Here is a 13,453-nt window from a genome sequence, read left to right on the forward strand (position 1 = left end):
TCAAGGCGGCACTGAACGGAACAAAACAAAGGTTGGAGGCTCCCAGTGCAGGAATCTCATGGAGAATCAACTCTCCCGGCTGCCAACCTTAATCCGGATCCAACTGATAGTAGCAAAAGCTCCTTGGACTACATAGCGAAGACAGATTTCGCTTCCATCGCTGCTCACCTTGTTCTCTGTGGCGTGCTTCTCCTTCTCCACTTTCGCCAGGGTCAGCTCCAGGTCGTCAATGTCCTTCTTGAGCTCCGAACACTCGTCCTCCAGCTTCCGTTTCTTGGCTGTCAGCTCGGCATTCATCTCCTCCTCGTCCTCCAGCCTCTCTGTCTGCTCCTTCACCTTGGCCTCCAGCTGGATCTTGTTCTTGATCAGCTGGTCACAGCGCTCTTCCGCGTCTGCAAGGTTGTCTTGCTCCTGGCGAAGGAAGAAGACATGCCCAAGGCTTTACTGCGAAAGCCCGAGTTCATGGCGCTTTTCAGCCACTTTGCCTCCTTTTTCGGTTAAGGGAGAAGGTCAAATAATATATTTGTTGCCCCATCGCCCCAACTTACAGCCTGCACTTGCAGCTGGAGGTCGTTCTTCTCTTGGAGCAGGGAGACCATCTTCTCCTCCAGCTCCTTCCTCCGGGCCTCCGACTTCTCCAGAGCCTCCTTCAGCTTGGCAAACTCCTCTTTCAGGGCCAACATCTCCTTCTCGGTCTCCGCGCTCTTCAGCAGAGGCTTGATCTTGAAGTAGAGCCTCATCCAAGGCCAGTTCTTGACCACCATGAAGGACCGGATGTTATACTGGATCACCAGCAGCGATTCCCTGCAAATCAGAGAAGGGGAGAGTTTGGGGTGGCATGATGAGGGAGGACACGTCAGGGTACAGAACACAGAAAAGGCCACCCCGCCAAGTGGGAGGCCACATATCCCTGCCTGAAACAGGAGGCTCACTTGTAACAAGCAAAGTTGGGATTATTTCACCATTCTGCAGTTGCATCCAGTGCAAGATGCACAGAATTCCGCATCCTGAGAATCTAATCTTCCATAAATTTTATAGTCCTCAAGATTATACAGATAGGCTTAGTTTGTAGGTGAGCTGTTTCCTGGGTCCACCTAGTTCTGACTAAGGGAGGAGTGAGTCTGTCCATTTCGGTGTCACTCAGCCTCCCAATTTCCCCTCATTCAATTCTTCACATTAGTTTGCAATTCTTTTTTTTAAAAGAAAAACCAGTCCTCGTGAAAATTCACCAGCGAGTGTTTACCACGAAGAATACGCAATTTTGCCTACTGCACCCACTTTTTTGCACAGATTCTTTATTTCCACCAATACATGTGTTTCTCTGCACACTTCACCCTGCCATGTGTACTTTGGGGCACATTACTTGCCTGGAGAACAGCATTTGCAAAATTCAGGGAGCTGTGAATTTTGAAGGCTGACCAGCTTTCAGCTTCAGTAAGCGTGAACAGGGCAGGTTAAATGAGAACTGGACTGAATTTCTCCCCAATCCCAAATTCCAACCGGAGGGCTCCAACACACCCAGGCCGTTCCCCATGTAACCATACCTACAAATTCTGGGAAAATCCACTAAGGAACTTACTTCCTTTCCATGATCTTCCTGACTTCTATCCTGGCGAGGACTCCGCGGGACTGGGCCTGGATCCGGGTGATGATGCGGGAGAGACGCTCATCCCTCATCTCCTCTAGCAGACCCAGAAGACCAGCCTTGAAGAACACCTGGGCAAAAAGAGAGCATTGTGGCTTGTTGTTGTTTTTGGTTTTTTTTGAAGAAAAACAACCTGTGTTCAGACCCCTGCGCAGGTTACCAGTTTACTACTGGGCCTATATAATCTTGGTCGCCCTGCTCTGTACACGATGAAGCTTGGGTCCTGCGCCTGCGCCTGTGTGTCACAGCCAATCCAAACCTCACCAGGGAGTGACCCACGCTCGGCAGCAGGGAAAACACACAACCGGGCACAGGATTAGCCCTAGTCTCCTCTGTTTGGAGGAGCCAATCAACAGCATGGCCTGGAATGGTGATGTCACTGCCTTTTCCTTGTGAGGAAGTGGTTCATCCCGCCTCTCACCTTAGTGTGCCCAAATTTGTACTGGCTGTGGTCGATATCGAGAGAGACCAACAGCTTCTCCGCCCCTTTCCTGCTGTCGATGAACTGGCCGTCGGGGATGGCAGCTGGGTTCAGGATGCGGTATCTGGGAGAGAGGAAAGGAAGAAGCAGTGCTAGATACCCCCGTCAGCTTCCCTTCCCTGGGCTTTTCCCTCTCAACATGGGCAGATGCCCAGATCAAAGGCCAGGACCGTGTATATTTCACAACTAAATTGTGGCAGAATACTCGGGACCCGGAGAATCTCATCTTCCTCCCATCAAGTTTCTAGTCCTCATTCATGGCTGTGAAAGTAAGTTTGGAAAGACGTTGCCCATGCCTGCTGAAATCTCAAGAGACCAGAGAAGGTGGCTTGGGTAGGAATGTTCGAGAGGACTTCCCCATAGAACCACTTTGAAATGTTGATGATCGAGCGGAATATAAATGTCGTTACGGTCGTACCTTGGAAGTCGAATGGATTTCATTCCTGAAGTCCATTCGACTTCCAAAACGTTTGAAAACCCAATCACGGCTTCTGATTGGTTGCGGGAAGCTCCTGCAGCCAATCAGAAGCCGCGGAAGCCCCATCGGACATTCGGGTTCCAAAAGAATGTTCGCAAAGCGGAACAATCACTTCCAGGTTTCTGGCATTCGGGAGCCAAAATGTCAGAGTTCCAGGGCGTTGGACAACCAAGGCACGACTGTATGTGTAGCTATGATTTCTGCACTGCAGGGGGTTAGACTAGATGGTCCTTGCGGTCCCTTCCAACTCTACAATTCTAGGATTCTATAAAAGGCAGAATGCATTTTCTTTTTGAACTGAGCAGACATAACCCTGACAGTGAACTGCCATGCAGGCAACTTCCCTCAGACGTTGCCTCATTGTGCTCGGGACAACCCCATACTCATGTACCTTCCTTCCCCCAGTGCAGGGGTTCCCAACAAAATTTTCTCGAGGACCCCTCATCGAGCCGCTATTGTGACAAGGACCCCCATTAATTCCTAATCCTAAAATTAAAAAGCGAGAGCCAAATTAAGAGTCTTTTTATATTTTATATTTATATGTTTTTTACAGTTCTTCCTCTTCATCTGTAGGCTTTTGTCGTTTTAACGAACCACTTTTTAATCAACGGTCCATTTTTAACTACGTGAACTGTAGCTTCCACGATAAACAATGCTTTGTTTACAAACACTACTGTTTTGCAAAGAGGCAGCGCGCGCCAGGGAGGAGGGAGGGGAATGGAGAAGACAGGGTACCTGCGCAATAGCGCACAAGTGAAGCCGACGCGCGCAAAGCATCTTGGGGAGGTGAGCGTTAGTAGAATGCGCGCGCTGCCTCTTTGCAAAACAGTAGTGTTTGTAAAGCGCCACCTAACAGCATACAGCAGAACTACTGCCTCTATCTACTGTAATTCTAGTTTTGTGCTAGACTCTGCTCATGCAGGAAGCGGCCAAAACAAAAAATCTGTTATCATACGAAATATATTTAATATATATTTTTTTCTAATAGCATCTTGCGGACCCCTCTGGCATAGCTCACGGACCCCTGGGGGTCCGCGGACCACCTGTTGGGAACCACTGCCCCAGTGACACTCTCAGCCTCTCTGAAGCATCCTGCGTCTTCACCACTTGAGAGTTAAGCCTACCTTTGCCGGAAGTCCCCGTAGAGGATCCGGTTGGGGAACCCCTTCCGGCATATCCGAATCCCCTCCAGTACCCCATTACAGCGCAGCTGGTGCATGACCATGGGGTTGTCTATCACACCTGAGAGAGCAGGAGAAAGGGGATGGATAACGTGAAAGGGGGAAATCGGTCCCTACCACGTAAGCACTTTAATCTAGTGATTTAAAAGCATTTCTAAACCACTTAAAATACTTCGAAAATCTCTCTCGCTGGGGTCACACCAGTAACAATGGAAACCCTAACTGGAGACACCAGGGATTGAACCTGCGACCTTCAGCATGCAAGGCAGGTGGCTCTACCACTGAGCTACAGGCCTTCCACAAGGACTACAGCTCTCACCACCCCCGACCATTGGCCGTGCTGGCTTGGACTGATGGGAATCCGAGAGAGAGAGCGGTAGGGCCCCAAAGGCACATCATGTAAGAGGGACCTGGGGTCTCACCTGGAGCCTTGATCTCGTTGGGTATGATGCAGCGCACAAAGTGAGGGTGGGTGCAGCGCAGGTTGGTCATCAGCTTGTTGAGGTTCTCCTGGGTGAGAAAGGAAGAGCAGGTGAGTTGAGATGGAATGGAGGAAGGGGAGAGATGAGGAAGGACGACTTGGGAAGGCAGGCTGGTAGTTGAGATGGGGCAAGTTTTATGAAAGAGGACGGAACGAGAGGTGTCTAGGCAGGCAAGGCAGAGGATGGGCAGATGGATTTGATTAACGGGGAAGGGGAAAGGAGTTATAGTTTTGCTGGAGACAGGAAGGGGGTGACAAAAAGGGATTGGAGGCTACAAGGCAAGCCTGGCCAACCTCTAGATGCTTTGGACTACAACTCCCATCAGCCCCAGCCAGCCAAGTTGCAGTCCAAAATAATCAGGATGCCTGATTATCGTCTTCCAAAGCAACTACTCTATTCTGAACTTAAAAATGTAAAGCGTAATGCCGGTGGTCAACAAAAGAGGTTCAAAGGCTCTCTCAAGGCAAATCTTTTAAAATGTAGTACAGTGGTACCTCAGTTTATGAACACAATTGGTTCCGGAAGTCTGTTCATAAACTGAAGCGTTCATAAACTGAAGCGAACTTTCCCATTGAAAGTAATGGAAAGTGAATTAATCCGTTCCAGATGGGTTCGCGGCATTCGTAAACCGAAAATTCGTAAACCGAGGTGTTCATAAACCGAGGTTCCACTGTACAGGTGAAACTCGGAAAATTAGAATATCGTCAAAAAGTGCATTTATTTCAGTAATGCAACTTATTATTATTCTTTTTTTAATTTTTACAAATGCTTTCTTTTGGAAATTCCGCAGTAATCAAACAAATAGTTACAATAATACAAAAATAGACATAAATAAACATCGCTATTACATTTCATTAATTATATTCCATTTATAATTGACCCGCCTAACGACAAATAATTACAATTACAACAAATAAAGGCTTGACATATCTTGCTTTGCATGTCATGCATCTATCTCAGTCCTCCAGATGTTTTGGGACTACAATTCCCATCACCCCTGGCCACTGGTCCTGCTAGCTAGGGATGATGGGAGTTGTAGTCCCAAAACATCCGGAGGGCCGAGTTTGGGGATGCCTGATCTATCTCATAGATTGGTTTCACCTTTTAAGTTGCATTACTGAAATAAATGCACTTTTCGACGATATTCTTATTTTCCGAGTTTACCTGTATAAACACTCACAACTGGGAAACATTGGCCTGCGAGCGCTCCAATTGGAGAACAGCCTTTACCAAAGGTGTCGAGGACTTTGAAGATGCTCTAACTCAGGACAAAAGGGAGAAAGGTGCTAAGAGGAAGGCGCATTTGGGAAACCCTCACCATAATCAGCTCCCGCCTGGGAACCTATGTCCCCCACTGTGGAAGGGCGTGTGGATCCAGAATTGGCCTCCACCGTCACTTACGGACTCACTGTTAAGACCGTGTTCATGGAAGACAATCTTACTCGGTTACGAGTGATCACCAAAGAGGAGGAAAAAACAAGTCCAAAACATAATGTAGAAGAGGCTGGGATGGGATGAAAAGAAATAAGAAAAGATTGAGATGGATATGTCAGTGGCTGGGGAGAAAATACGTGTTTGCCCACTTGGTCCTCATTGTGGGAACTCAGTGGCCTCCACTGAAGGGAAGTTTGGGCGATGGGAGCCACATGGCAAGCTTGGCTCAGGCCTCGCTGGGTCCCCCAATAACGTCCAGCTCCGAGGGCCTTCTGGCGGTTCCCTCACTACGAGAAGCCAAGTTACAGGGAACCAGGCAGAGGGCCTTCTCGGTAGTGGCACCCACCCTGTGGAATGCCCTCCCACTAGAGGTCAAAGAGAACAACAATTACCAGACCTTTAGAAGGCATCTCAAGGCAGCCCTGTTTAGGGAAGCTTTTAATGTTTGATGGATTTCTGTATTTTAGAATTTCTGTTTTTTTGGAAGCCGCCCAGAGTGGCTGGGGGAACCCGGCCAGATGGGCGGGGTATAAATATTATTATTATTATTATTATTATTATTATTATTATTATTATTATCCTTGCCACCCCTTTTGTTTCCAGACAGCCAACAAGGTTGGTGGTGATGGGGCAAGTAGACCTAAGGAGAGCGGGGCAACCAGAGGAAGCCCACCACAGAAGCTCATCCTCTTCTGGGGAAAGGGGTGCAAGGAAGCAGAAGAAGGAAGGAGCAACAGCCCAAGGGCTGCCACCTAAGGATGGTGCTTCCAGCCTCTCCAAGGAAGGAGGCCTCAGGATATCCTCACCCGGTGCAGAGCAGACACGGTCTGGAAGGAAGAGCCCTTCTTTTTGTGGGTCGTTTTCCCCTTGGAATCAAGAGCTGTTTGGAGAGAGAGAAACGGGGATTCAAGATGCAGCCAAAGAAATACCGGAATGCATTAATTAGGAAGGCGTGGGATCCAGCAAGAGAGGGTCACATGCTTCTCCCCTATCGCTCAATATCTACATGGTTGGAGATCGACTCCCACAAATTATTGGTGGCTGGTTTGAAACTATACGTGCTGAGACAAGGGCAGGGCACAAGGCTTGCTGATTTTTATTGCAAAGACACATTGTTTTGGCTGGTGTTTGTGGGCAGACACCCAGTTTGCGTTGTGCTTTCCTTAGCGTGCCCTGGTAGGTCCGGCTGAGAGCGAGCGACTGGACCAACGTCACCCAGGAAGCCTTGCGGCAGAGCGGGAATTCGAACCCCAATCTCCCAGGTCCTAGTCCCACACTCCCAACGGCCGCACTGACTGAGGGTCACTGGGCTGCCATAGTATTAAAGCAAATGACTCCAAACCAGAGCCGTTAGTTTTCTGTCGATCCAGTCTCACGGACCGGAATGGAGTTTGGGATGCGGACAGCCCAGACTTGCCCCCTTCCGTTCCCTCCCTTACGTGCGTCCGATCCGGTGTAGTTGGCGAAGAGGAGAGCCAGGAGCTTCAGGGCCGACTTCTGGTAGAGCCCCACCACCGTTTCGTTGAGGGGGTCCTTGTTCTTCTGCAGCCAGCTGTTGATGTTGTAGTCGACAGTGCCGGCATAGTGCATGAGGGAGAAATGGGCCTCCGGCTTGCCCTTGATGTTGCGCGGCTTCCCAAAGTTGGGCGACTTGCCCAGGTGGTTGTCGTACAGCTTGGCCTTGAAGGTCATGTCGGAGGCTTTCGGGAACATGCACTCCTCCTCTAGGATGGACATGATCCCCATGGGCTGTGAAAGAGGACCAGGCGTCAGGGGATGGAAGGCAAGGAGGAGGCACCAGTAGGCAGCTCCGCCCCGTGGCCATTTGCTACGGACGGAGGAAGCTGCCTTTTGCTGAACTAGGCCATTGGGTCAACCTAGCTCAATACTGCCTACACAGACTGGCAGTGGCCTCCCAGGATTGTGTTTGCACAGAGACTGAGCAGGGAGAGGGGCCAGGCAATCGCCCCAACTTAGGAGTAAATGAATGGAAGTTGCCCTTTTGGGACTAAGGAGGGCGTGCCGAGGCAAGGAGGCACCTTCTCGATGAGGTCGATGCAGGCCTGGAGGTCCATGCCGAAGTCTATGAAGACCCACTCGATCCCTTCTTTCTTGTACTCTTCCTGCTCCAGCACAAACATGTGGTGGTTGAAGAACTGCTGCAGCTTCTCGTTGGTGAAGTTGATGCAGAGCTGCTCGAAGCTGTTGAACTGGGCAGAGAGGCGGGGGGGAAATGAAATCAAGGACTGGCAATCTGTCCTCCCCTTCCCTCCAGGGACTCTCCCTCCTAAGACTACTTATGTGTCTTCTTCTTCTTCTTTTTTTTTAAAAAAATAATTTTTATTGGTTTTATATAATAACACAAAAAACAAAGGCATACAGAACATATCCATCTACATTCTCTCCCTCCCCCCACCAGACACCTTCTGCCACAAGGAAATCCCGTGGACGATGAGAGTCAAATGTAGTCCATTTTATAGATGGGTTTGTCCTCACCCCCCCTCCCTTCCCCCAGAGCCTCCCCCTGCCACCAAGAGGCACTAGGATGACAAGGAGAGATACGGGTTGGAGTCCCCCCAACTATTTATATATAATCCCATTAAATTCCAAAAAAAGGAAAAAGAAGAAGAAAAAAAGAGAGAAGATAATACACAAAAAGGAAAAACCAAACAAACAGTTAAAATATCTCATTTTCCAATCTCTTACTTTGTTAAACATTATTTTAGTGACTTCCTCAGATCCCTTCTTCCTGGTTTTCATAATTTCCTAATACAGTGGTACCTCGGTTTATGAACAAAATTGGTTCCGGAAGTCTGTTCATAAACTGAAGCGTTCATAAACCGAAGCGCACTTTCCCATTGAAAGTAATGGAAAGTGGATTAATCCGTTCCAGACGGGTTCGCCGAGTACTCAACCTGAAGCGTACTTAAACCGAAGCGTGGGTGTAATTGGTTCCGGAAGTCTGTTTATAAACTGAAGCGTTCATAAACTGAAGCGAACTTTCCCATTGAAAGTAATGGAAAGTGAATTAATCCGTTCCAGATGGGTCCGCGGCGTTCGTAAACCGAAAATTCGTAAACCGAGGTGTTCATAAACCGAGGTTCCACTGTATTAATCATAGCGAGTTTCTTACTCTTAAATTCAATTCTTACTCTTTAATCAGATTATCCAACAATTTCCACCTTCTTCGTGCCCCCTCCCCACAGGCCCCCTCCTGCCACTAGGGATACCCATGAGAGCTGACCATCCAAAGGTGATCCATTTACTTATGTGTCTTCTTAACCCACCTTTTTCCTCATAAGGAGCCCAAGGTGGTGCATAGGGGTCTCCCCCTCCTCAATCCACCCATGCAACAAGCCTGTTAGGTAGGTTAGCCTGAGAGGCAGTGATGGGCACACTCAGTGAGCTTCATGGCTGAGTGGGGATTCGAACCCTGGTCTTCCGGGTCCCAGTCTGGTACTCTTAACTGCTCCAGCACACTGGCTCATTAGCCAGGAGCGATGTCAAAGGCTGCCAGTCTTTGCAGGAAGCCTTCTGAAAATTACCCCGTGAACTATTTTGCATAGATTCATGAGTGGATAATATAATAATAATAATAATAATAATAATAATAATAATAATAATAATGCCAGCAAAAATGGGGACCAGGCGGTTATTTGTAGGTCACGCTGGGCCACCCATTCGTCTTTCCTGGTTTCCACCTGGCGAAGCCAAGCTGGACTATCCAGTTATTTACTCAAAATGGATTCTCCCTGGAAGGGAACCGCTTACATCGAAAATCTCAAAACCAGCAATGTCCAGCACCCCGATGAAATACTGTCGCGGAAGCTTGGTTTCCAGCGTGACATTGATTCTGGTCACCATCCAGTTGAACATTTTCTCATATACGGATTTGGCCAGGGCTCCAGTTGAGTAGTACACCTGGGTTGTTTTTTTTAAAAGGGGGGAGGAGAGAGAGAGAGAGAGAGAGAGAGAGAGAGAGAGAGAGAGAGATCATTAACGAGCTAAAACAAATCTGGGAAGGAAGGGGGGGGGCAACCTGTGGCCTTCAAAACCTTGAAAGAATGCCCCCACACTCTGACATTTCACATCCAGTTAAATATACATATTATATATAAAAAAGGTAAAGGGACCCCTGACCATTAGGTCCAGTCGTGACCGACTCTGGGGTTGCACGCTCATCTCGCATTATTGGCCGAGGGAGCCGGCGTATAGCTTCCAGGTCATGTGGCCAGCATGACAAAGCCGCTTCTGGCAAACTAGAGCAGCACATGGAAACGCTCTTTACCTTCCCGCTGTAGCGGTTCCTATTTATCTACTTGCATTTTGACGTGCTTTCGAACTGCTAGGTTGGCAGGAGCTGGGACCAAGCAACGGGAGCTCACCCCGTCACAGGGATTCGAACCGCCGACCTTCTGATCAGCAAGCCCTAGGCTCAGTGGTTTAACCACAGTGCCACCTCCTTCTAGCTCTGGTTCCAAGAGCCTGGGAAAAAGAGTCCTGTCCCCCCCTCCCTAGGACTGTCTCTCACCTGCTGGACATTTTGCCCTTTGGTGACGTACTCATTCCCAACTTTGACCCTCGGGTGGCAGAGACCCTTGAGCAGGTCAGCCGAGTTCAGGCCCATCAGGTAGGCAGACTTGTCGGCTTCTGGAAATTCAGAATTGGGGCAGGGGGGTGGGTGGGGAGGAAATCACTCGATTATACCGTGGCTCGCCTTGGTTGAGGAACGACAGTAGAAAAGCCATAAGGGCTTCCAAAAGCCATGCAGCGTCAAAGGCGGATCCTGTGAAGGAAGCGGGCCCACCTCTCCCAAGCTCTTGGGGGCACTCTGAGTATGCACAGGATTCTGCTACATGTCAGGAAACTGAGAGAGCCTCTTTTCATTTAAAATTATCAAGTTTCTAGCGGCTAGAAACAGGGTAGAGGCAGCAGGCAAGGCAGGGTGAAATCTTTAGCGAAGTTCTTGATGTTTGCTGTTTTATCATGTTTTTAATGTTCTGCTGAAAGTCGCCCAAAGTGGCTGGGGAAACCCAGCCAGATGAGAGGGGTAGAAATAAATTGTTGTTGTTGTTGTTGTTGTTGTTGTTTGGATAAATGAATGAATGAATAAGAGAGGCAGCCGGAATTTCTCCAGCTGCAGGAGGTTTTCATTGCTCCACATGACTCCTGCCCAGGATTTGCCAAAACAGAGTACCATAGGTGACATATATATGCATATACATGTATCTATAATTTACTCAGGTTGTGGGCTTATGTTTTCTTGATGCAAAGGAGGCCTCAGGTTGGGGAAGGCGGGGGCAGAGCGTCCGCCGAGAACTCCCCGCCCTGCAACCCAGCGTTCTTTTGCCTCGCTTGCGCATCATCGCGAGCATCCTTCCTCACCTTCTGTGCCGTCGGGCTCTGCCTGTTCCTCGCGCTGCTTCTGTTTGAACTTCATGTTTCCGAAGTGCATGATGGCACCCGTCAGCTTGTAGATGGAGTTCTTCTCTTCCTGGGTGAAGCCTAAGACGTCAAAGGCGTTCTGCGGGCGGAGGAAGCAAAGGGAGGGTTGGGTGTTGCTGCCCACACAGCCGCGAGGGGTGGGTGACTCACTTGGAATATGGCTTCCGCCCCCCCCCCCTTAGCTACTCACGTCAGTGGCCAGCAGCTCCTCAGCGTCATCGATGGACGGCACCGTGGTCTCTCCTTGGGAGATGAAAGCGTAGTCGTACGGGTTATTGGTTACCAGCATCATGTCTGGGAAGGAAAGGCATGGGCAGGGAATAAGACAAAAGGAAGCTTGCCCCTTAAAAAAAATATTTTCATTTTTTAAATATCCAATTTCCCCTATATATTTTTGCATCTAATTACATTTTTCTAATCCATTTTATCTCCTTTTTTTAAAAAAAAAAAATCTTAACTCATATTACATTATAAGTGTTACAACAATCCTGCTAACATTTTTAAGTATACACAGTGGTCTTTAAGATTTTCTATAAACTTTTCCCACTCTTGATTGAATTCCTTTCCATCTTGCTGTTTGATCCTCACAGTCATCTTTGCCATTTCGGAACAGTCCACAATCTTGGTTATCCACAGGACTTTCTCTTCCTTCCACTTCTGCGCAAGTAGCATTCTTGCGGCTGTTGTCACATACATAAATAGTCTTTTAAATTCTTTTTTTTAAATTTTTGTCTCCTGTTAACCCTGGTAAAAAGGCTTCTGGTTTTTTTTGATAGTTATGTTAAACGTTTTTTTTTCAATTCACTCTATATCATTTCCCAGAAGTCTTTTACTATTTTACATGTCCACCACATGTGGTGAAAAGTACCTTCTTTATCTTTACACTTCCAATGTAAGTTCTCTACTAGAGAACTTCTACTAGAGCCAGGGCCTTTTCAGTACTGGCCCCAACCTGGTGGAACGCTCTTTCCCAGGAGACCAGGGCCCTGCGGGATTTGTCATCTTTCCGCAGGGCCTGCAAGACAGAGCTGTTCCGCCTGGCCTTTGGGTTAGACTCAGCCTGACCCCTGTGTTTTCCTCCCTCATGGCTTGGATTTATGGCCTACTTGAAATGAGGCTGCATTTTAAATTTTAATACTGTATTTTAATCTGCATTTTAATTAATTGTTTTTATGTTTTATTGTAATTCTGTTGGTGTCCGCCGCCCTGAGTCCGGTTTTTGACTGGGGAGGGCGGGGTATAAATAAAAATTTATTACTATTACTATTATTATTATTATTATTATTATTATTATTATTACATTTTTGCTCATTTTACTGGAGTCGAAGATCGTCCCTTTCCCTGCGGCTCTTCCATCATAAGGCAAAGGGCACGGCCACAGACGGGTACAACCCATCAAAAGTAAGAGGCAGCTGAGGCGAAGTTGGCAAGATCAAGACAAGACAAGAGGTGGCCCAGCGAGTCTTAAGGTTGGAAGAGGAGCCAACGCAGCTTGCGAGAGATGGTGGAGGAAGACACGTTTCAACCCAAGGTAAGTGCAGAGTTTCAAACTCAAAACAGCCACTATTTGCAGGGAAACAGCCAGGTCCACCCAACCGAGGCGGGGAGAAAGATCCAGTTGGTGACCTTTCAGGGGAAGAGTCCCCTTCACTGGAGGTTTCAAAGCAGAGGTTGGATAGCCACCTGTCCAGGATTCTTCAGTTTGCATTGCAGGGGGCTAGACTAGATGGCCCTTGGGTTCCCTTTCCAACTCTACAATTCTAGGACCAGATAAACAGACATTTCTAGGAACTTGCTCGCCTCAAATCTAAGAAAGGTTAGCAGGTTGGACCCGCTAAATTTGGGTAACCGGAGATGTGAGGGACCAAAAGGACGGGGGAATTTACAGCTGAACCTCAAAAATACAACCACAAGACTCATCCAGACCAACCTCAGGGGCAGCAACAGTTCCATCAGATGTGCCCCTACTCCGCATGATCCTGCACAGCCCAGCCCAGCCCAGAGACCTTCTGCTTAATGCAGCTCATCAGAGAGAAAGGACACAACTCAGCTGAATTAAGACTATAAGAATCTGCCACCAGACCTTTGATCCCTCTAGCTCAGGGGTCAGCAAACTTTTTCAGCAGGAAGCTGGTCCCCTGTCCCTCAGACCTTGTGGGGGGCTGGACTATATTTGGGGGGCGGAAATGAACGAAATCCTATGCCCTATGCGGGACATTGAGAGGCACATGAAAGGGCTCCGGAGAGGGGATGCTTAAAATGGCGGCCGCTCGAGCGCTGCTGCTGCTGGCACCAACAAAGCCCAGC

General features: G+C 48.3%; 1 protein-coding gene across 2 annotated transcripts in view; it reads right to left on the minus strand.

Moving 5' to 3' along the window:
- Nucleotides 1–13,453, minus strand: part of LOC118095902 (myosin-7) — a 44,467-nt gene that overhangs the window by 15,150 nt on the left and 15,864 nt on the right. For both annotated transcript variants that reach the window (XM_088656245.1, XM_060281860.2), the window contains 13 exons: nucleotides 11,337–11,440; nucleotides 11,087–11,225; nucleotides 10,233–10,351; nucleotides 9,473–9,622; nucleotides 7,741–7,911; nucleotides 7,141–7,450; nucleotides 6,508–6,581; nucleotides 4,208–4,295; nucleotides 3,729–3,846; nucleotides 2,067–2,190; nucleotides 1,580–1,716; nucleotides 549–804; nucleotides 169–411 (listed from right to left, as the gene is read on the minus strand). In XM_088656245.1, coding sequence (XP_088512371.1) covers nucleotides 169–411; nucleotides 549–804; nucleotides 1,580–1,716; nucleotides 2,067–2,190; nucleotides 3,729–3,846; nucleotides 4,208–4,295; nucleotides 6,508–6,581; nucleotides 7,141–7,450; nucleotides 7,741–7,911; nucleotides 9,473–9,622; nucleotides 10,233–10,351; nucleotides 11,087–11,225; nucleotides 11,337–11,440 — 2,033 coding nt within the window. The remainder of the gene's footprint in view (nucleotides 1–168; nucleotides 412–548; nucleotides 805–1,579; nucleotides 1,717–2,066; nucleotides 2,191–3,728; nucleotides 3,847–4,207; nucleotides 4,296–6,507; nucleotides 6,582–7,140; nucleotides 7,451–7,740; nucleotides 7,912–9,472; nucleotides 9,623–10,232; nucleotides 10,352–11,086; nucleotides 11,226–11,336; nucleotides 11,441–13,453) is intronic.

Source organism: Zootoca vivipara, chromosome 12 (genome assembly GCF_965207765.1).
Source record: "Zootoca vivipara chromosome 12, rZooViv2.hap1.1, whole genome shotgun sequence".
Taxonomy (NCBI): domain Eukaryota; kingdom Metazoa; phylum Chordata; class Lepidosauria; order Squamata; family Lacertidae; genus Zootoca; species Zootoca vivipara.